The sequence below is a fragment of the Rousettus aegyptiacus genome, unplaced genomic scaffold (genome assembly GCF_014176215.1).
Source record: "Rousettus aegyptiacus isolate mRouAeg1 unplaced genomic scaffold, mRouAeg1.p scaffold_m13_p_3, whole genome shotgun sequence".
Classification (NCBI taxonomy): domain Eukaryota; kingdom Metazoa; phylum Chordata; class Mammalia; order Chiroptera; family Pteropodidae; genus Rousettus; species Rousettus aegyptiacus.
The window spans coordinates 58,302,587-58,325,958 of NW_023416306.1; the positions used below are offsets into that span (position 1 = coordinate 58,302,587).

Here is a 23,372-nt window from a genome sequence, read left to right on the forward strand (position 1 = left end):
CTACCTGAAGGATGTACCCCCGAACGTAGTCCCGCAGAGTCCAGCCCAAGCCGTGCAGGATGTGCAGCACCTCCTCTTGTTTCAGGACACTGAAGAGACGGTCCAACAGGATCTTTAGCCGCACGGGTACCGCTTGTGTCCCATAGAGCATCAGGCTGCTGATGTCGAACACCACGTTGGACTGCACGATCTCCACCTGCGTAGGGTGGTACAGGTGCTGCGTGCTGAGCTTATCCAAGGCTGTGGTGGTCCCACAGAGTTCCGGAGGTGGGTGGGAATAAAGAGACAAAGGGAAAGGACAGAAACAGACAGAGTAGAAAAAAGTTACTGGAAGTTATCAAGGCTCCACTTTCAAGTACAGTTGATAACCACAGATGTTTAAGCAAGAGCTTGCAATGTAAATAGTTCTCTCCCCACCTTCTCTCTGTGTTGTTTATAAATTGCAGAGAACAGCAAATACAAAACACTTTCAACTTTCAGAAAGAGAGCCACTGAGGATGTTTCTAAATGATTGCAGCTGACTCTAAAACCAGACTAATTAATTTGCTAATTGAACTATGGCTCAACCCAAATTATCACGGTGTCCTCCCTTCCCTCACTAAGAAAAAAAACAAACAATCCCCACCTCATGCCCTAAGATCAGGCTCAAACAATATCACTTTTTTGAATAAGATTCACCTCTAATGAAATACAAATGATTTAAAGAAGAAGAGAAGCAAGTTATTTAGACCACAGGAGTAAAAAGCCTAATTTAGAAGCAAAGAGGAAAGCTGATGTCTGTGTTGGGGGCTCTCAAGTTAAATTAGCTAAGAGAGATTAACCAGAGGTTTAGTTCTCTTAGTTTTACCTCTTGCTGTTCGCCTGTTAGATTTAGTTTAGTGCTCACTGGCATGCTCTCTAAAAATTATTCAAGAGATACAACAACAACAAAAAAAATTCAAACCATAATTTAGTTTTTTTTTTCAGATAGCTCAGAACAGGGTTTAGCGTCAGATGAAATGGAAAAAAAAATGACCAAATCAAACTTTCAGAATTTCTGTATATTTTAGCTGTGTTATTTCAGCACACAAAACTGAGGATGACCATTCTCAGAGTAAATACTTTTAATGAGTCTAATATTTCAACAATTAGGTCTTTTTTTCCTCAACTCTAAGAAATTACCCCTATCTAAAAGCCAAGATAAGGTCATACATTCTAGTCCCCAACCTATCTGAGTTATTTGGAACCCTACTGCAGATAATATAATCACATTTTCCCTCAGTTTCTCTAAAGTGTACAATTAAGATAACATGGTCTCAAAGAGATGCTGTAAAGATGAATGAGATAATGAATGAGAGGTGCTTTGAACTCCTTAAGAGAACACAAAAGCATTAGATCAACTGTCAGAATTATACACATATGACCTTCTAGAGATTAAAACAGATAAACATGTGAGCCTGAAAGACGGTCATCTAATCTCAGGAGTCAGGCAAATGGATATCAGACAACTTTCAAGCTCAAAATTCTAACTATACCTAAGAGTACTCAAGGTTTCTGCAAGTTCGAACCCACTGCCTGGCCTTTCTCACCCACTCTTTCTACCACTTTATCTCATAATAATATGTACTGTACATACGTGTGCACTCTGAGCAAGTCTTATTTTAATATACCAATATTTCTGCATACTAATGCAGGTATTTAAAAGTATATGCACACGCGCGCACACACACGCGCGCGCGCGCGCACACACACACACACACACACTGCTTTTAGTATTTCAAATGTATTTTTTCAGGGCTCCTCCTCCACTCTAGTTTCCTCCTGACTTGTGGTCACTAGAGAGTTCATGTACTCTTGATAAATTGCTTTCTTACATCCATAGTGTAAAGGCCCTTATCATTTACCCGCTGGCTTCATTCAACACATTTACTCCCAGGAATACTTTGTCAAAGAGTTCGGGTTTCCTCATACTTCATTTCTTACAGCTGATTTGTCTGATCTTTCCTATTCTAGTAGTTAAGTCAACTTTGAATAAATGGCCTTAAAAATTAATTTAACATTTGGGAAAGATAAGGGATTCACAGCCTAGGGATTGAAGTCTTCTCTTACTCCACAGGGCATTTAAGCTGCAAAAATGAAGGAAAGAAGTATTATCCCTGTTCTACTTCAAGTACAGCTTAACTACTCAGCCTTCTGATGAGCAGCTGCTCTGCTTACAGAATCCAGTGACCGGCTCAGGGAAAGTCTGCTCCTCTCCTGCTTCCCTTTATCAACCTTTTTGGCCCACATCATTCACCTCTTTGCAAAATACACTGCTAATATCACAACAAATATGAAATCGAGAGGGTTCAGTAGGGGGAAATAAAATGATGCAAAATCCTGAGTTTTGTCCATGTGTTTGGATCTTGTCCCTATGCAGGTTTGTATACCAACGTGTTCAAGGGCTCAGTGAAAAGCTGTCATGTCACTCCTCGTCCTCCCTCTCTTTGAAAAGGGCTGGCAGTTTTAGAGGATGAAGAGGACTGAACTGTCGAGGGTTCAGAAACAAAGAGATATTGTTCAGAGAACTATAAGAGCACAGGTAGAACGGCTACGGCAAAAATATTGCCCTAGATACACTTTTGAGATCATCAGAGAATGAGAATATTACAAGGACATTACTTGATTCTTCTTTATAAGTATGCCATATGTCAAGAACCAGGAATACTGTTATACGTCACAGAAATATAAAGCAGAGGTCAACAATTTTTTTCTGTAAAGGACCAGATAGTAAATATTTTTACTTCTTGTGGGCCATATGTTCTCTTTCGCAACTACTCACTTCTGCTGTTATGAAAGCAGGTGAGCCTTACACTAATGGGCGTGTCTGTGTACAAAAAAACCTTTATTTACAAAAACAAGCACCTTGCCACATTTGGGCTGTGATATGGAAGATGAAAACATGGACCAGATATTTTTTAAAATTCGATAGTAGATAAGAAAAAAACCCTAAGAGTATGATTTAAGGAGCAATTAACTAGGAGATGAGCCATAGATGAATGTCTGAAAAATATTAAACTGTTGGCTTGTAGATGTCAACTGTAAATTTTAGCATAAACATATCATCAAATATTACGAGCTGTCAAATATCTTGAATGCATCAAAATTTTTCTATTTTATAATTGTTCAATTACACTGAGTCACCAAGCTGTTAACAACTTCTGGGGATGTCTCCGTGACGGAAAATGGCCAGTGATGATTTTTTTTTGTGTCACAAGATCAGAAAACAAAGAACTGAACTTCTCCTAATGTGATGATCTTCCCATGACTGAATGTGGAGAATTTGAGCCTGAATCTCAGTAGGGTTAGGAATATGAGTTGAGTCAATGGGATAAAGGAAAGTTAAGGCAAGAGTTTGTTCAGTGACATGGAGTGAGAAAAGACAGTCACCTACTTTTATATTCTATTTGGGCTTAACCACCTACTAAATTGTCCTGTACCAATGGTATTGCCAAAATTCCATTTTGAAATGAAATCTTAACCAGAAATTGGGTATAAAAAGATATAAAAGTGGAGCTACTCTTGGTGAGGCTAGCATGTTCAGCTTGGTTAAGCATCTCAGTTGGACCCCTAGAATTCCCAGCAGCAGAGTTTGAAAATGTACTTTTCTATACAGTAAGATGGAATCAATTGTCTTGCCTGCTTTGCATCTGCTCCCCTTCATTCTGGTAACAGAAACTGGATTTCCCTTTGGAGAACTTCTCTTCTCCCTATACTCAGTACCAGTTATTTTATAGAACAGAATATTCCTTAAACCAGGCCTGAGAAATCTGGCTTAAGGATATTCCTTAAGTATGTATCAGTCTTTTGGCCACAGGAACTCATTCAAGAATGGCCAAGAGATCTAAGACTGAACAGTGAGATTGAATCCAGGACTTTAGTTAGAACTACTCGGAAATTTTCTCTTTCCTTGACATTTGTAGCTGGTAAATATGCTTGAGAATGAAAATCATATGAAAGACAGCTGGACTACAAGATGGTCTGAGAAAGGCCAGATACTGACAATATTGTTTGATCCAGAAGATATGAACATAGCTGTGCTTGAGGCTGGTACCATCCCTGGAATTTTCAGTTACATGAGCCAAAAAACTCTCTCTCTCTTTTTTAGTCTACTTAAAAGTGGGATTCTATAACTTGTATTTAAATAGTCTTAACTATGACAAGTAGTACTTCTGGGTACTTTTCTAGCTGGAGATCATGTAATTTCAAAATAGCTGTCACTGGTTTCAATGAAAGGTATGTCAGGTCCTGGTCAAATGTAATTTCTCCAATGACTGGAATGAGGGTATCCTTATCAATTTTACATCTTATACAAATTTACAAAGGGTGACAGATGCTACTAATGACATTAATAAATAAAAATAGTTGTGTATGGGGTAGGAGAGAGTAAATGAAATGATCCCTCAAGTACTAACTAAATGCCAGGCATCATTCTAGGGGTTTACAATGATCTTGTATTAGCCTTTAAAAAAATAAAAACATACATTATTACTATTATTGCCTGTTCAGAGAGCACAGATTGAATTAGGTTAAGTCATTGGCCTAAGGTCACTTGGTTATTTCTACCCCCAAAACTATTTCCACCACATATTCAGATAAACAGTCAATAAGAAACTCTGGGAACTTGCAAGTCTTTATCATGTTGAAAGGCCTCAACTCTCAGCAATCTGGGCTTCTTGCCCATCACCCTGCTGAAGCAAGCATTTCAAAGGTCACCAACACCTGCTTTACTATGAAATCCAATAGCTTTTTCCCTTCATTATTTTCCATGATCTCTCCATAGCAACTGACCTTATTGATCATCACTCCTCCTAAATGCTCTTCTTCATTCATGCATACATTCATTTATTCAGCAGCACTTAACTTATCACCAAGGTAGGTGGTGCATGCAGATGCACAAGTAATTTATGCTGTAGACTCCACCTTCCAAGGTAGACAGATGCAAGCAATATAAATGCTATAAAACAGATATGATAAAGTACTATAGGAGACAGAAGAGAGGGCAACTCTGCCAGAAAAGCACAGTCTTGTAAGAAAACTAAGAATTTACAAGCAAGAAAAGAGATGAGCTTTCTAGGTAGAGAGAACTGAGGCAAGGGTTCTCAAACGTTAAGTGCAAAAGAATTGGCTGAAGGATTGGCTTGTTAAAACACAAATTGCTGGGTCACCTCCCAGAGTTTCTGATTCACTGGATCTGGGATGAGAACCAAGGATTTGCGTTTCTAATGTATCTCCACACAATGCTGCTGCTGCTGGAGAGGGATAATATTTCAAGAACCATTGAACATGAGATGTGTGTAAGAGAAATGAATATCCAAAGAATGTGTAACTCTTTAGGCAAAATAGTTCGAGGTAAGTGAAAAAAAAAAAAAAAAGTCAGATGGGCAGACTATAAGGCACCTTATTACTGAAGGCCAAATCCTATGGAAAGCTTACAATTTTATTTCTTGTAAACAGGATATAGAGACCATTAAACATTTTATAAGATGAAAATGATTTACAATTTTACATATAAAACTCTGACGAGAGTCTAGAAGTTCAATTAAAGCAACAGTTGTCAACTTGGAGGACATGGCACATATTCACCAGTTACAGCTACTGACGAAGGTGCTGAATGTTGAACCTCAGCCACAGAGCCTCAACCCCCTGAAGGAGAAGAGCTGAGAGGAAGATGATCATGTTTAGTTTGAAAAATCGCCACAAGTGACCCTGACACAGACCCCATACACACGCCACACTGAGAATTACACAGCTAGAGTTAGGGATAGGGATGGTCTGGAGTCAAGCGAACAGGGTAGGAAATTTTTGCAATACTCCACTGGGAGATGCCTTTAGTTAGTGGACTTCAAACTATGATATGCTTGAACCGAGAGTATGTGAAGGCCTTTCAGGAGGTACAGGGATTCAATTTCCAGGTCTTGCAATCCCATATTTACTTTGTCGTAAAATTGATCCACCTGAGAACAGGCCTGCAAGCTCATGCAGAGTATCCATTCCCATTTCACCTTTGAAAGTTGTACCCTGCCTTCTTTACAAAATAAAGGTATAATCTGACTTGACTTATATGATACACTGGCCCAGGGTGTAAGGCTCTCCTGGGTGCCAAAATAATTGATGACTTTAACTGCTTCATGAAAGCCCCCTTTAATGACTAATAAAAGCACCAAGAATCTGCAAACAGGACCGCTTTCCTTGACTATACATATACAATTAAAGAGTAGCTAAAACCTGATATTTAGGTCTATTGGAATACTCAGAATTCAAATAAAATGTAAAATGGGGCAACAGTAATATACTCACCTCTCGCATTCCTGTCTATTTTAACAACAAATCGATCTTTAGTAAGTATCCTGTGACAGCAAAGAAAAAATGTCCAATACTGAAAGTGGCTCCCCTCCCCCATCCCACATACTCTAATGTAAGCCATTCTTTTCAACTATTCCTGATACTCATCCCTAGGATGTGTCATCTCCTGAGCACACGTAAGTGATGCCTAATCTCTTAAATTTAATTTGAATATTTTCCTGGATCTACCAAAATTTCTAAGATATACTGGACAAAACCTGTGGATAGAAAGTTTACATGATTTCTTACAGAAACTATGTTTATCATTCAATAAGATAGCTACAACTCATTTATAAGGAATATCAAAATGTTTATTTTGGTTATAATTAATGATCATTTTTTAGCTTATAAAATTTTCCTCATCCAATTAAAAATAAAAATTTTAAAAATTGTGATTTAAATGCCAAAACACTTAATTTTTAGCAGTATATAAAACTTCTTTCATTAAACATTTATAAATAGTTTAACCATGAGAACTTGCAAAATTAATACTTTTTTGTATATGAACTTTATCTAATTTGTTCCTAAAGTCCAACGTGATACACACATGGAACCACATTATCAATGTAAATCTCATGACTTCTGACACTCACTTCATAAAAAACTTAAATTATATGTTATAGTACATTATTACATATTAATAAGAAATAACGTTTCTATTGTGAACCAAATAAATTAATTTTACTAGCTCCACATTTTATTCTGGACTGTTTTAGTAATCTGTGAAATGCAGTCCACAATTTATTGATGTTTTAATAATTTTTCTCAAAATGTATATTAATGCATTTACTTGAATTGAAATGTGAGTTCAATTTTTCCAGTGAAAATTAAGTCAGATTTGGCGGTCTGATTTGACCTAAGCACTGGTTGAAATTTTCATCAATTAAGATAGCTAAGTCTGCAGTGGTAATAAGAATAATGACTTAAAGCAATAATTTAAAGTTCCCATTGTTTAAAAAGTGTTTGTTGTCCTGCAGATTAAGGATAGTTTCTAGGGACAGTCTCCAAGGGTTTTAATCTGAGCTCTGGCACCTACTTGCTATAAATATGATCTTGGCAATTTATTTAGCATATGAAATTATCAGGATGGCTCTTCATTTTCAGTTCTTTTGTAGTCAGGCAAGCTAATAGCTTGAAGACTCCTACCTTAATTTCAAGGGAAAAAGAAATGAGAGTACAAGATCAAGTCCAAACCAAGAAGTACGGTAGTAAAACATGCTTGGAGCGGAGGTTATGCAGGGTTGCAGGATGCATTCGGAGGACTGAAGGGAGGTTAACTGAGATGCGGGGGAAACAAGGATTCTAGAGGAGTCTCTCTGTGATGATCTACCTCAAGGAACCCAGCTACTCCTATACTCTACAGGTGATCCCTAACCTATAAATTGAGCTTTACCCAAGCTCCATGACCGTCAATTTCAAACATGAACTTGACTCCTATTGCTGAGAAAGGCTGGACTAAGAAACTAGGCCAAAATGCTTGAAATGATGCCTTTATTTTGGGGGGTGAGGAGGAGTTATTTTTTGATTGGATATGTCAGAGGTGCTCACAGAAAAGAATGTTGTAAATTTGAGAAAAAGGAAAACAAAGATAATCACCCATTATCTCACCACCCAAAGGTGACATTGTCCACATGTTGATGTAGTTTTATTTACTTTTTTCAATCCATGATTTTACATAGTTGAGGTCGCACTAAAGATACAAATTTCTATCTTGTTTTCCTCACTGAACACAATATAGCAAGAATATTCAAAATTATCTCGGACTACTTAGCTTTCATAAATTTTTCCAGCGACGTTTCCCCTAGATCAATCCCTCCTTTCTGGCCTAACTTCTATCACATTACTACAGCTTTTTAGACTCTCATAACTCCATACTGCAAGTGACTCTGGGCTGGTCTAATTTACCTCTGTTCTCTCTAGCCTAATACAACCTTAATATAACCTTTATGTCAGTCTTCTCAAAATACTGTTTATAATGTCTCTTCTCTGCCTGAGGGTTTCCGATGGTACCACCTCCCCACCCTCAACAATAATACACAAAATCCTTAACTTGGGTCAGAAGATCCTGGACAAACTTACTTTTGGCCACTAATGAGTATTTCTAGGCACTATGCTAAGCTTTGGAGATTTAGTGAAGAACAAAGCAGATATGATGCAGACTCTCTTGGAGTTAATAGACTAGTGATGAAATCAGGCTTTTAAAAAATATGCATTAACACATAGATTTACAAACTGGGTATGTGACATGAGAACATAATGTAAAAGGGGTAAGGGGCGGGGTGTTCTAGGCAAAGCCAATTCTGCTAGGACAGGAACAAGTGAGAACAGAACAAGATGAAACTGGAGAGACAAGCAAGGTTCCGATATCCTGAGCTACATATTTCAGATTTTCTATTTTCAATGCTGTTCCTTAAGTATCTTTCTTCTTTCTAATTTACCTTTTGACTACCCTTTCTCTAAGCTTCAATTCAAGTTCCATTTTCTTTTTCTATGAACCCTGGAGAAGTCCCTTCACCTAAGAGCAAACTTACTCAACAATGATGACACATACGTGTGCCAGTATGTTGCCCATTTACCGGATCACTTCTATGCCTATTTTATACAAAAGCTTGATGTTAAGCAGCAACTTATATCTGAAACAATTACTCAAGGCTGTTTAGCCCTCATATTGTTGAATGGATAAACACAGTAAAGTGTACATAGAATAGGACAAGGCCATTATGTATTTGCCCTGAAGGGCTAAATGTACGATTCCACTGTGTCACCAAATTCGTAATTTCACCCATATCCCTTTCTCAACCCTATCCTTTGCACTTTATACTCCTCTAGAGAGACCAGTGGGGGTAGATAATTAAGGCAGTTTACGGAATGAGTTAGAGATGCTAGCTGGGCAGGAATTCTAACCAAACTTTGCATATTTTATTCCCTTTCCTATCACTTCAGGCATTACTTAGAGGCATCCACTGGATTTCTAGGTAAAAACAGTATAAACTCCAGTATTGTTCAAGAAAACAAGCTTAATATCAGGGTGCACAAAATAGGTCATAATGAATAGACATTATAATAATAGGTACTATGAAAATCATAGTACAGATCACTAGATTTATGATAAATGTGCTATATTTATAGCCTCATAGCTATAGTAAAAGGTACAGTATAGACTTTGGAAAGGGGTCAGAAAACGATGACCCCATAAGACTGTAAGAACACCATCTATAAAGAAGAGATTATTTTTTCTTTTGTAAATGGCCTGGAGAAATAAAAAGCAAACTCCCTTTAGTATGCAGAATTTTATCAGGAGAAAAAAAAGGTTTAACTGCACAATATGAGTAACTAGTAGAAAAAAAGTTCATACAATAAGAGCTTCTAAAATTGTAAATTAGGTGACTGAGGGAACATAATTTGCTGGGAATTCTTTAAAATGCCAGAAACAGAAGCTTAAACTGGTGACTTTCTGGCTATAAAACAAAGGAGAAATTGAGACCTGGATATAATTTCAATAAACACTTTGAGAGGATCTATAGTTTTCCAAAGGAAAGTGGTGACTAAGCCACAAGACACGAAAATGACACCTAAGTCTGGATGAAGAAAACTCACTTCTGTCAAGAACCGAATCACCATAAGAACAAAAGCCACAATTTTTGTGGTTCATTAATGTAAGCGTATATGTAAATGTAAAATAAGTATAAAATGTAATGCAAAATACGTAATAAACATAAAGTGATATGTACTTTTAACTGTACTGCTAACTTAAAGAACAAAGTAATGTCCTTTCTAAAATTCAGTTTTTAAATGTATAATAAAATAGTGCTGGGAGTGAGTGAGGGGTGGTTATATAGGAACCTGTATCTGTCAAATGCAATGTGAATAACTATTTTTTTATTTCAACTTTTAATAACAGGAATTACACCCCAAACCTTCAAATAAATTAAAATAAATGTAAACCTGTAATTCTACAGACTTCACTTCCAATATTCTCTGTGAAGGTCACAGAAATAAGGACATATTCAGATACTTTTTTTCCTTAATGTAGGAATATAAAAGTGCTTTTCACTGATCCTAGAAAATTGGCTCTCAGTGATAGTTTATAGTTCTTAGTTTTCCACAACTTTTTTTTTTTTAAACATAACTTTCTTTAAAAGCCAAATTCAAGTGACTTAGGTGGTTTTCACAGGAATATGCTTGAATATTTCAGCCCTGATATCCAGTGGACTCTGCCTAATAGCTGCAGGCACGGCAGTAGGAAGCTTACAGTCATTCCATAAAATAAGAAGTGAGCAAAGTGGAGTGATTTTTCAAAGCCACCTACTTTGCAGAGTAAAACAATTAAAAATCTGTATGAAATGGTCTAAAAGGAAGCCTTTTATTTCACTAATTTCCAGTCCTACCCTGGATATTTTTTAAATTTTAAAGGCTAATTTGAAGCAATTTTATATGTAAAACATATTAAGCAGCCTTATTCTGTTATTTTGGTAGAAAGCCAAGTGAGCCTTAAATTGCATGGCTCATTGTTTTGAGAACTCCATGTCTCTTGCCTCGACTCCCCTTAGGATACCAAATTATAACAGCATCAAATGGTCAGCTTTTAGGAGCTCTGGGTCCTGGAATACTATTTTAATTTCCAATTGATTAACATTTAACATGTGTTTTTAGGGAATTGTTTCATGGAATTTTTTCCATAATTACTTTAAGAGTTCAAAAATGAAGTTGTTAGTGACAGATTTTATTAGAACAATTTCTGGGGTCAGATTTTAAAGTTCTGATTATTTATAAACAGAATATTGTTCTTTCCTACTTCAAATACCAAGGCCATAACCTCTCAATTTATGAGGGTGGGTGGCTCTTCATTCTTGCTAATATGACCAATAATTTCCAATTATGTAACACTTTATAATATGCACACTATACCCAATATAATGATATGTCATTTCAATGTAGCTAGCCTGTGAACTTGTACAGGTTTAATGGGATTTTGCGTATTTAGAATTTCATCATAAAGGGGCCCTTTGGAATCATTATGACATCAATCCTTTCCCATTATAAGACTCAGCTGTTTTACTAGGCAAGAGCATCAGTGTGGGAAGCAAAGACTTAACTTATCCTGTAGATTGTAAGCCAGATCCTAATAAAAGCCACAGCACTTGGGGGAAAACATTAGTAAATTGCAATGATGACACATTAAAAACTTTTTAGTGAATCAGGGGATCAATCATGAAGGCAGGCAATGATCGTTACTAAGAGAAAAATTCCTTGTGACTTGAAGCAATATTTAGATCTGCACATTTTATTCACTACTTTTGGGGGAAAGAACTATGTAATTGGGAGCAAATTAAGTACAAAATAACTCATGTTCCATTTAAGTCACAACTTTCTAACTGTAACTGTCAAGGTTGAATTAATTAGGATATTTAATACCAAGGAAAAAGGAGGCTTATTTCTAGAATTTATTAAGAAAAAAAGAAAACGAATGATATGCAGCTAAAAGAGTTGATCCCCACGCTTGATGATAAAAACTGTCAGCCCTTGTATGTGAGGATTTATTTTCTTTCTTGAACAAATAGTGTTAGTGTTTTTAAGTAAAAAAAACTCCACTGAGCCTCCAAAAAGCCTGATTACTTTACTATATCTTATACACCTTATGTAAATGGTCCTTGATTTTTTTGTTGTACCATAATATATGAAGAATAGGTATATGAATACTCTTCCGAGCCATTATGAATGGGATTCTAAATGGTAGGGAAGGAAGAGGGACAAAAGTAGTTCCAATGAGCTCCCACTGCCTTACGGATTATAATCATCCCTAGTTGACGAGTAGCTCTGAGAGTATGTGGATATGCACACACACCCACAATTAGTCCAGGGTAGAATTTGAGCTCCACTTGAGACTACGTAGGTAATATTTCAAGCTGAGTGGCATTTCCCCCCTGTGGCCTTATGCATAATAAAGTCTTCACAACAGACTTTGGAAATCATTAAAGTCTGACTGAGACGCACATAAAAGTAGACTGTCAACGCTTGGTTATTCAGAAGCTCACTCTTTTGGCTAGTAGATGAAACAAGTTCTTGGTTTTACTTCTCCATGGCCCACTTTTGGGGGGCATATCTTTCTTCATTAGCAGCCAGTCCATCAGAAGGTGGTAAAGGGAAAAGAGAAAATTTAATCTGCAAACTTTAATCTAGGAAGAGACTTGGTAATTGAATCTACATGCTGAAACTAGGTTTGGGGATTATTATCATTATTTAGTGTTCCTGTTCTAGCCAATCCCTAGTTGTCAAGGCTAGGTGAAAGTTGACTACACAAACTTTGCTTTATGTCATTTATAGATCAATGAAATAAATGTATGTTGACTACAAAACACATCCCATTTTAAAAGTTACTACTGATCTATGCTACTTGAACAAACCATGTAAGTCCTTTTATTAAATAAACAAAAAAATGAATTCTGTAAGAGAATAATCATCCTACCCTCAATTTATAAGCTTTAAAGACTTAATTTTCTTGAAACAGCATATATCTATACAAGAATTTCACTAAGGAAACATTGTAAATGTAAGGCATATTTTATTTTTGATAGAACATGTGCTTTAACTATAAAATGAGGTAGAGATGTATTTCGAAATTGAGAGAAAGTGGCAATACAAAAAGTCAGCATCTGGTAGGAAATACCTAAAAGAAAGAAATGATTATATTCTGTCTTCATTTTTAATGAACATCACCTTTGTGTCACAAGTATTTTTCTTTCCCTCTCTTAGTAAGTCAGCCTGAAATCTCATTCTAAATCTATAATCAATCTTTCTTTTTTCTCCCTACTGTAATCCCTTAAAACTCCAGGCTATCACACACAGTTTTGACACTGATGTGTGTTTTCTTCTGGATTGCTGGATTTACTTAATGCACATATCAAATATCAAACTGCTTTGCATCCGTGACTGGTAGAATAAAAGACTCTGTATAAAGATTTGCTCATAAAAAGGGTTAAGAAGGCATTCTCGAATATGATGAAAAGTCTAAACTAACTAATTTTTAAATGCAAGAGCAGAAAATGTTAAGGACTAGAGCAATGCTGGCTGATTTTTGCACCAATGTAATCAATAAATGATTGACAGGGAAACCTTAAAGTTACCATCCCATTCTCCACTAGCTGACTGTTTGACACCTGTATGTTATCAACAAGGCTAAATATCTTTAAGTTTAGGCCACTAGCAAAAAACACTGTTTTATACCACTACAAATATATAATGGAACTCAAACTTTCAGAAAAGAAATAAAGTCTCTTGAAATGATGTGAACAAAGAAACCAAGGGAAGATACCAATTAATGCTTTGAATTCTGGTTACCAATTTGTTAATGAAATGACCTTAATTCCTAATTAAAAGAAAAGTTCTATTAATCAGTACCAACAGGCACAATCAAGAAAATAAATCCAAATTTTAAAGTGTAGCAATTTTTCCTTTAGATATTTTACTGTATTTAAAAACCAGTAATCGAAAACACTTGCCAAGTTCATTTAGTCTCTGACTGAGGCACACATATGTGATCTCCTAATTTACAGCTTGCACGTACAGATGTTCACACTTAGTAAAAGGGCTTCTTAATAGCTTTTTTTAATTAAAAGTGTGTTGATAATAGGTGTTTTAAACATATCCAAACAACACAGCTGAACTGACAAATGCCTGTCTTCATGCCTCACCATGTCTCACATTGTGGCAAGATTTTATAAGAAAGAAAAGATTATGACTCAGTCACATGTATATAGGATAAATGTTACCCCAAAAACCTCCAAATGAAATCTTTCATTAATTTTTCTCTCTATGATCTGTTTCCAAGTAGAAAATGTTAGATTGCTACTAGGTTTATGTAGCCGAAAGCAGAACCACAGTCTTTGCTTGCTGCCTGCAGTTTTTTTCCTTCACAAAACTTTGAACCCCATCCAGCTTTGACACACTGCCTCTTCAGTTAATAACTATCAAGTTTCCCCTTGTCTCCTGTCTACTTTTCTTTGAGGCAATTGCGCACTCAGCACCCCGAGATAATAACACACATCTATAAGATAAAAGCAATGGCATTAATGTAATTGTCTGCCTCTCTCTCCTTAGCCTAATCTTTTTTTCCTTCAGTTTTGACTGCCTGTGTGACACCTGTTTTTGTCTCCTCTGATCCTACGACAGGTTTTCCGCTGACAAGGTTTTTGCCTGACAGAGATTCTGCAGACAAGAACATAATAAAATATGAAGAACTGCTTGTCAGAGTTTCTGCCAATGCTCACATGAAATAAAGAAAAAATGACTTTTTTTTAATAAGGGGCCCTGTGATGGTCGCTTTTGGCTTGTCAGAAAAAAAGACCTCCCTGGCCAATTTCTCCAAGCCAAACAGGTGTTTTCTCTTATGTTAGAGGTTGATTTGTTTTTTAATTTTTACTGATAGTGGAAAACATGAACAGCTAAATGGGGGAAAAATTTTTAACCCTCGGATTTTTACAAGCAAAAGAGTACTGAAGAATTACGAAATAAAAGTGAAAGATATTTTACTCAAGACCGTATCTTCTGAATAAAACAAAAATGTCAACATGTTAATGATCCAATAAATTTAACTTCTCTAAAATCCACTTCCTGGTTGGCTAGGCTACTAAAACCTCCCCTTTACCTTTCATTTGTTTTGCTGTCTGAAGACACAAGGGAAAAGCAAAGGTGAAGGTAGAGCGAGGGCTGGAAAAGAAAAAAGCAGAAACCGGACTAAAGGCGAGGTGTTTGTAGGCTACGTTAACCACCTAAACTGGGAAGAGGCTGCTAGAAAAGAAACTAGCAATTAGGAAACAGAGACTTTTAGACACATTTAAGAGTTGCCATAAACCTTTGTTCCATGTGCTCCCATTGTGGGGAGATGTTGGGGTGGGTATCAGTACACAGAGATGAGGAAGTGCCCTGCCTGAGCCCCAAACTAGTGGAGAGATCAGTATGCCATAGAAATACCCCTCTGGTCTAGGTAAAGTGCCCCATGAACATTACAGAAGGTAACACTTAACTGCTCCTGGTACTCTTTCCTGATGACCAGGACAGAGGAAAGATTGGACAGGATCAATAATGTAGCAAGTGTGAAAGCACGAAGGGATAGGAAAGAGTTTACAGTGATGAGTGAAGAGAGGACAAGAGCCTGGATTTTGGTTTTTAGGATTCTCACACCAATTCTAACTACTCTACCAGCAAACCACTTTAACTTAAACTTCAGCTCCCCAAATACATTATCTAACACCTAGGTATAGAACGGCTATGTCTAATAGCAATAAAATTCAAGTCATGTGTAATTTCAATTTTTCTAGTCCCATTTAAAAAGTAAAAAAAAAAAAAAAATGAAAAAATATTTTTCATTTCAAAATATATTTAATATACATTAAAATATTATCAATATGTAGACAACATAAGAACAAATCTTAGTGAGATATGGTATAGTCTTCTTTTAAGATTAAATGTTCAACATCTGGTGTATACTTTATACTTAAAACATATCTCAATTTGGACTAGACACATTTCAAGTGCTCAAATCCACAACAGCCAATTCTGGTTTCCTTCTGGCACCACCAGTTCTAGAGTTTCCTTTTCATTCCTTGGCCCCAGGTGAATTTAAGGCCAACAAGTCCATCCGTTCAATCAGATGAGTTTGCACTTGCATTTGTAGTGTTCACCTGACCATATGAGCAGGTTGGGGCGGCCTAGGAGGCCAAAGGAGGGATTTCCCTGGGTATCAAAGAGAGAGGGACCTTACTCCTGGGCCCCTTAAAAGACACTGCTAATGAGTCTATCGAGTTGTGGCAGTAACTCCTTAAAATATTTTCCATAGGATGCTTCCATATATGTTCACTAACTAGTAACAGATTAATTCAAGAAGCTTTTGAAGAATTACAAATATCTACATTTCTAAAAGGCAATGGGATGCATAAACATTTTATGTTTCCCAGTCTATAAGTCAAAGTACCATATTTATCTCATCTGGTAATTTCACTCTTCAATACAGAAAGGTGGAGGGGCATGTCCCAGTTGGAAGAAGTCATCACTTATGACACAACAGAGAAGAAAGAATAGTTGAGTATCAACATGATATTGCTGAAGCATACTGAGTTCCTCATGACACAGCTAAATCTAGTTTATCTGAACACTACATCCTAAGTAAAATGAGAGGACTTGGGTGTATTTCATTTATAAACCCCTTCAATTTGTGTTCTGCTTAACCTGGTGAACTCCAGTTAATTAAGATGTTCCTATAAACAATTAAGCTTCCTGTAGGATCGTTAGCAAGATATAAAAATTTATGATGTAATAAAGAGTAATAAAATGATAAAGTGGTTAGCTCATCAAAGTGCTTCACATGTAAGAATATAGATGTGAAATAGGCAAAAAGTAGCCTTAACGCTGTTTAAAATTCATATACTTCTGGTTTTGGGAATTTCAACAGACAAGTATTCCTATAATTCATTTCAACTGGTCTGCACTTCTCAAAATGTGACTTTTGGTATAAAGTGTTTCCTACCTCTTTTCAAGTAATGGCTCTAATGAAATTTAAAAGGACATGGAAGGTATTGAACTGTCCTGGATTTGCTGGGAAAAACAGTTCATCTGGGGAACAGTGGGCCCCACAGTCAAAAGAATTGGTGACCTAAACTCTGACAATGGGGTCTGAAGAAGCCTCCCCCAGGAGGGGAAGGAAGCTCATACCATTACTTATCTCTGTACCTTAGCTGAGGCTCTAGATGTTATCATTAACATTAAATCCACTGCTTCATTTAATCCTGATTCTCTTAAAAACCTCACTGTGATACTTAGGTACATTCCTGTTAGTATTTGAATTTACAGGTAAAAGAACTGGGGCTTACTAAATAAAGACGGTAAAGGGGTTTGACCATTGCCTGACACCCAACTTTTAATCACTAAACTATACTAAAAAATGTCTGTGATGTCCTCAAGGTGGAAGTTTTACCTCTGTAAGAGTTTAATAATAAAAACAACTAATAATTAAGCCAATTATCTCATTTAATCTTAAATCGATTATCTCATTTAATCCAGGTAGGCGTTATCATTATGCACATTTCACAGATGATAAAACAGAGATTACATCACTTGGCCAAGGTTCTATTGATAGTAGGTGGTAAAGCCAGGATGGGAACCTCAACAGAGCTGCACTCGAACCCACTCTCCTATCATGTCTCCCATTTGTGTCCCTGAAGCTTTTTATACCCTGGGGCTCCGGCTTTACGTATTTCAACCTCAAGATCCTCCATAGAAACTGCTTAGCAGTGGATGTCACTGTGCACTTTAGAGACCAGAATTTACCAGATGCACCTCGTGTTTCAGCTGAATAAACAGAGCTAGGGGGAAAAAATCTGGAGAGCTAAAAGGCAGAGAGAACCTATGACTTTGAAGGGGAGGCCCTTCTTATGCTGTGATTTAAAAAAAATTTTTTTTAGGGATTTCAAAGTACCACCTGAAAGGTGGGCAGGCAGAGAAACAAATCAAAATAAGCAGCTCAGGGACACAATAGAATACAGTTAATGCTATTCAATCAAGTACCGAAACTCTGCATTTGTGGGGATGTCCTTCCTTCCCTCTAAAGCTAATCAGTGGTGATCAGGGAGTAAAGGAGAGAAGCAAAAGAGGGTATGATGCCCTCTGGTCAACAAAGAATGTCTCTGTGCCAAGGAGGAAATGGTCTTGTTTTTGCTCTCTAAAATAAATACAAATGGAGGAATGTGCAAGGACTTTATCCATGGCAAGACCAGGACCCAGCTGCCTCACCTGAGCTGGAAGGTGGCTAAAAGCTGTTTTCCCTAATTAAAAGAGAACACAGCCAGATTTCAGTATCACAGTCTACAAGAACTAAGTCTACTATAAAGCATTAGGTTCCTACCTTTCCCAAATCAGTGTACCAGGGAAAGAGGACTGTGGTGCTTCTATCCACCTGTTTCTAAGCAAAGCCCTAGAAGCATGACCACCTCTCTCTTCTCAAAGGATAAAGTTTTCCCTTTGCCATTGGGAAGCCTGAATTTATTTCCTTGTGCTGAGGACTCAAGTTAATACCTTTCTTACACGTTTCACTAAATCCTAAATAACCCCCTGCAACAATTTTCTCCCAGAGGAAAATTCACTCTTCTCGGGACAATCCCCAGGGCAATCGGAGGGAGGCCAGCACTTTCTTGTGGGTTAATGTCTGGGAGCATTATCTTCCTTTGGCAGAAGAAACTCAATTTTATTCACTCTCCTCTTTTGATCTGGACAAACTTACAAATTATCTCACAGAAACCACTGCTAAGTTACTCAGAATGAGTATGATGTCACAGAAACATCATATTTTATTGCTTATGATGAAGACTTCTATTTGGTGTGGGAGGGGGGAGAAAAAAAGATGGAGAAGGAAAGGTTACTACTATTTTAGTTATACTAGCTTTTGTACTCAAGGCAAGGAAAATATTATAGTGTTACCAGTTGGGGATAAACTGCTTTCACAGCTGTTTAGACAATTCATAAGAAGGGCACAGACTGCAACAAATAATAAGGACATGTGACTTTCATGAGATAAAATGAAAAACCACTGGTTTTGAACTGTCCTGCTGAAGTCCTTATAAAGTACCATGCCACCAATAAATCTGCAGAATTTGTAAACATTAATACTGAGATCTTGTGATTCTTAATATAGGACTGACATAATCAAAAGGTTTTTGATAACAGAATGCTCAGAATCAATGGCTTTGATTTATGCAAATTAGGCCTAACAAAGATTTTCTTTTAGGTGTTTAGCAAATAAAATTTAGCAAATAAAAATGCAGGACACTCAGCTAAATTTGCATGGTACATGTTTACACTAAAAAAATATTCATTGTTTACCTGAAATTCAAATTTTAATCGGTTGTCCTATATTTTCTTTTACACGTCCTTTTTTCTGAGCTATAATTGAAATATAACATTATATTAGTTTTAGGTGTACACCATATCTGATCTTTTCAATTTGGGTGATGGTCACTTATAGTGTGATACTGTTCAGATAAGACATTAGATACAGAGCTGAGAATACAAATTCAGTGATGCTGAAAAAAAGTGAAAAATTACTTCCAGTGAATTATGAAAAAGAAAGATTTGAAATTAATGGATTATATGAATATTAAGTCTTACAGGACATTAAACCATAAAGCCGGTTGCTATATGACACTAAATTAACTTTATACTGTTCACCATTTCCTGTGGCACAGAACTGAAGACCTGAAAGAAACCTGGCACAGTAATTTACATATGATGTATGTTTAATAAACATCTATTCATTGATGATCCAGATGATACATGTCAAGTCTGCTCATTTAACAGTAAAAATTTCTGTATAGTTTGGAAACTGAAAGGGAAGTAGCTGGGTTGATGACCAACTAATTAAAGTAATAAAGTACTATCTTTTCCTTGAATGAACTGCAAATAGTAAAGAGTATAGAACATAATAAAGGAAAGGTCTTGAGAATTCCAGTGCAGCAAGCATTTTCACACACATACCTCGGTCAAAGGAAATAACTACCATTAATTCAGACTGCTTAAAAGTGAATGAGAATTCTAGCATCACACAGCTTGTTGGAATGGCATATCCTATTGGTTTAAAGTCAAAGTATTCTACAAAGAAAATAATTTGCACAGAGAATGCTGCTGTGGGGTTCATTAAACTGTAATATATTTTTTATTCACAAAGCTTCATATACTTGTCAAATGCTAACCAGACATACCAAGAAACTGGAATTTTTCTTGAAGTAATCGTAACAAAAATTACTGAACTAGTAAAAAATAATTATCGTTTTAAAATCTGCCCACCTCTTTTATAAAATACACCCCATCATGATTAAAAAAAAAAAAATGTTTCCGGTTGTCTTAGATTATCACTGAATATTTCCTAAAAATCTTTTAGAAAACAGTTTACTTTAAAATTTTTTTACTACATTTTATATTAATTTAATGGTTTAGAAAGAAGTCTTTATCTAGACTGTGGACATTAAAACTAATTTGCAAATAATAAATAAAAATGATTTAGTACTAAAGTTCTTAACCATGCCTCCAGTTTTTCACAAAGGCAACTAAGTCCTATTGGAAAGGGTCAAATGCAACAAACTAAATTTCTATTAACGTAAATATTTATGTCACCAGAAAAGAAGGCCATTACTGTTCTTATCCTTATATCTTATTTTGGCATATTTGAACCACTTAGAATTAAAACTTGTAGAATTTTTTTTTTTTTAATTTTTTTCCAAAACATACTGTTCATTGTAGGTGAATAAAAGAAGAGCTTAGAAAAGACAATGCAAAAGAGGGGAAAAAAATACAGTTGTTAAGTCAATTAAGTGGCAATATGCTGAAGTCCTTTATCTAAGAACTCTAAACAGAAATACTGCAAAATTAGAAACTCTGGGCTATTTCTGGCATACCAACTAAGTTATTATTCACTATAATATGGACATTCTAAACCAAAAAACTTATTTTAAATAAAGTTAAATACAATAAAGCCCTGCTTTCTATTATCAAAGCGAAAGAGCTGAACTTCATTAATGGGGAAAAACAGCAGGAAATCCTTTATTAATTCAGTAGGAAATATCTATTTATATTCCAGGAACTGTTTTTTTTTTTTTTTTTTTTTTTTTTGGTTCCCCCCTCCCTTCCTTAAGTCAATGGTGCTAAAGATTTCAAGGAAGTAATTTGTGAATAGCACTGGGGCCCAGTGAGTAATTTCAACACCCAGGTGTTATACTATGATGAATTACTCACTCCCTTTAATTTTTAAAAATATCTTCCTCAAGATTTTTGTAAAGCCACTAATGTCAACAATTCAAGTGGGTTTGAGAAGCAATCTGTACAGTAATGGAGTGTGTGTGTGTGTGTATGTGTCATATATGTATACTTATATACGTATATACAAACACTATATAATGACCCATAAAATCCAACTTATGAAAAACTAAAGATGGTGTTAACAAAGGAGATACGGAAAGACATTTATCCAAAAAAGGCCAACAAATTTCTAAAAATTCTTTCTTGTAGAGAACACTGGATTTTGTTATTTCATTATTTTTTAATATCAAATATAAAAAAATTTACAGTGCAATGAAGGTGGAATGTGTTCAGTGCTACAATGAATGTAGCTCAGTAGTTCTGTTGCTGTTCCATCCACTTTGAGAGAAAAATCACTCACTAGAAAAAGTAAGTCGCTTCCTCCTTGTCCTACACATAGGCATTGTATTGTGTAAAGCAGCCAGGAAGACTGCTGTGTTTCACCTCTGAGCAGAAATAATTGGAGACATGATTTCAGGGTTTCTGTGCAGGGGGAGAGAATGAAGCAATTAGTTGAAATGCTAAGGGCAAAAAAGAGTGGATGCTCTCATCCCACTGCCAACTCAAAAGCTGGAAGCCAATTCCTTACTGTCATGTTTGCCCTAATGAATAGGGAAAGAGTGGAATTTGTATATCTGCATGTACGAATTTTGAATTGTACACAGATATGTCCCTGTTGTGGAGGAAAACAGAGGTCAAGGTGATAACGGAGGCGGGGCGGGGGTGGGGGGAAGATCTGGGAACTCCAAAAATTAACATCCCAGAATCACAGAATTTCAAATGACACAGTAGGAAAAGCACATTCCGATACAACAGAAACACTTTATTTAAATTTGGTGAAAAATCACATCCTTCAGAAAGCTTTAGAAACTACTATTTGCAAGGAATAATTTATGTTGTTCGAGAAGGAAGAAATATTGCTTCCCCTGCCCCAGTATACTACTAATGTAATATGCACGTGGAAGTTGGAGATAAAACAAACTAGTGACAGTAAACTTTTATACTCACAAGGCTACCACAGTAGACAGATGATGGTAACACAAAATAGCTTTAGAAAAAATGAGAGTGAATAAACAAAAGTCCTTTGTTTGTTGACTCTCCTTCACTGCTCATCCACTGTCCAGTGTGTTACTTTTAATATGTATTATTTAAAAGCTTCATATATTTTAATTCTCCTAATAATCCTACAAAGTAAGTTATTATTAATCCTAGATGATAAGAAAACCAAGATGCAGAGATGTTGACCTATGTGCTATCAAAGCTGCAGAGCCAAGATTTAACCTCACGCCGCTTCCATGATTCTTGATGAGGCATAAGCTCTGTACCTACTACCTAGCAAAGACAATACTTCTTCAGGTTAAGAAATATATTTAGAAAGTGATATAGGCTGAACTGTGTTACCCCCCAAAAATCACAGATTGAATTCTTACCTCCCGGTACTTTAGAATGTGACTATATTTGGAGAAAGGGCTTTACAGAGGTAATTAAAACGAGACCAGTAGGGTCAGCCCCAATTCAATCTGACTGGTGTCCTTAACAAGAGGAAATTTGAATGCACAGGCACACCAGGGGCTCTCACTCACAGAGGAATGACCATTTGAGGACGCAGGGAGAGGGCAGCCATCTGTAAGCCAGGAAGGGGGTCTTTAGAATGAAACTAACCTTGACAGCACCCTGATTTTGGACTTCTAGTCTGCAGAATTTCTGATATTAAAGCCACCCAGTCTGCGGGATTCTGTTATGGCAGCCCTAGCAAACTAATATATGAAGAGGGAAGAAATCATCAAATGTAGTACTACTATACATAGACTGCATAGTAAAGCAGCTCATCTGTTGTTCAAAAGTGGACTGAATGTTGTTACAGATACTGGCCCTGTAAACGAAGCAGGAGCAAGTTCGATCCCTGGGGGCACTAAAAGACTGTGGCTATGTCTGCCAAGCACGCTCCTTCCAGTTTATTTCCCTTATATTACTACACCTACCTTTTCTCTCTCACACACACAGAAGCATGGCTGAATGTCCCCACAACACCAACATACATGCCCTAACAAGCAAGGTACATGATAAATTAAAAGCATTTCAAGGCATGGCCCAGTGTTGCTACCTCAGATCTTGCTAGAATAACATGACATTTATAAAAATACAACCCACTGGATATTTGGCACTGCTTG

The 23,372-nt window shown here is 36.4% G+C and overlaps 1 protein-coding gene across 36 annotated transcripts in view; it reads right to left on the bottom strand.

The window, feature by feature from the left end:
• The window catches only part of BNC2 (basonuclin 2), a 396,217-nt gene that overhangs the window by 123,537 nt on the left and 249,308 nt on the right, over positions 1 to 23,372 (bottom strand). For 31 of the 36 annotated variants that reach the window (XR_004956256.1, XM_036238863.1, XM_036238861.1 and 28 more), the window contains one exon: positions 5 to 240. The exons of the other annotated variants lie outside the window; for them this stretch is intronic. Coding sequence is in view for 30 of the 31 variants with exons in the window: in XM_036238863.1 (XP_036094756.1) it covers positions 5 to 240 (236 nt within the window). In the remaining variant the exon portion in view is untranslated. The remainder of the gene's footprint in view (positions 1 to 4; positions 241 to 23,372) is intronic. 36 annotated transcript variants of the gene reach the window in all.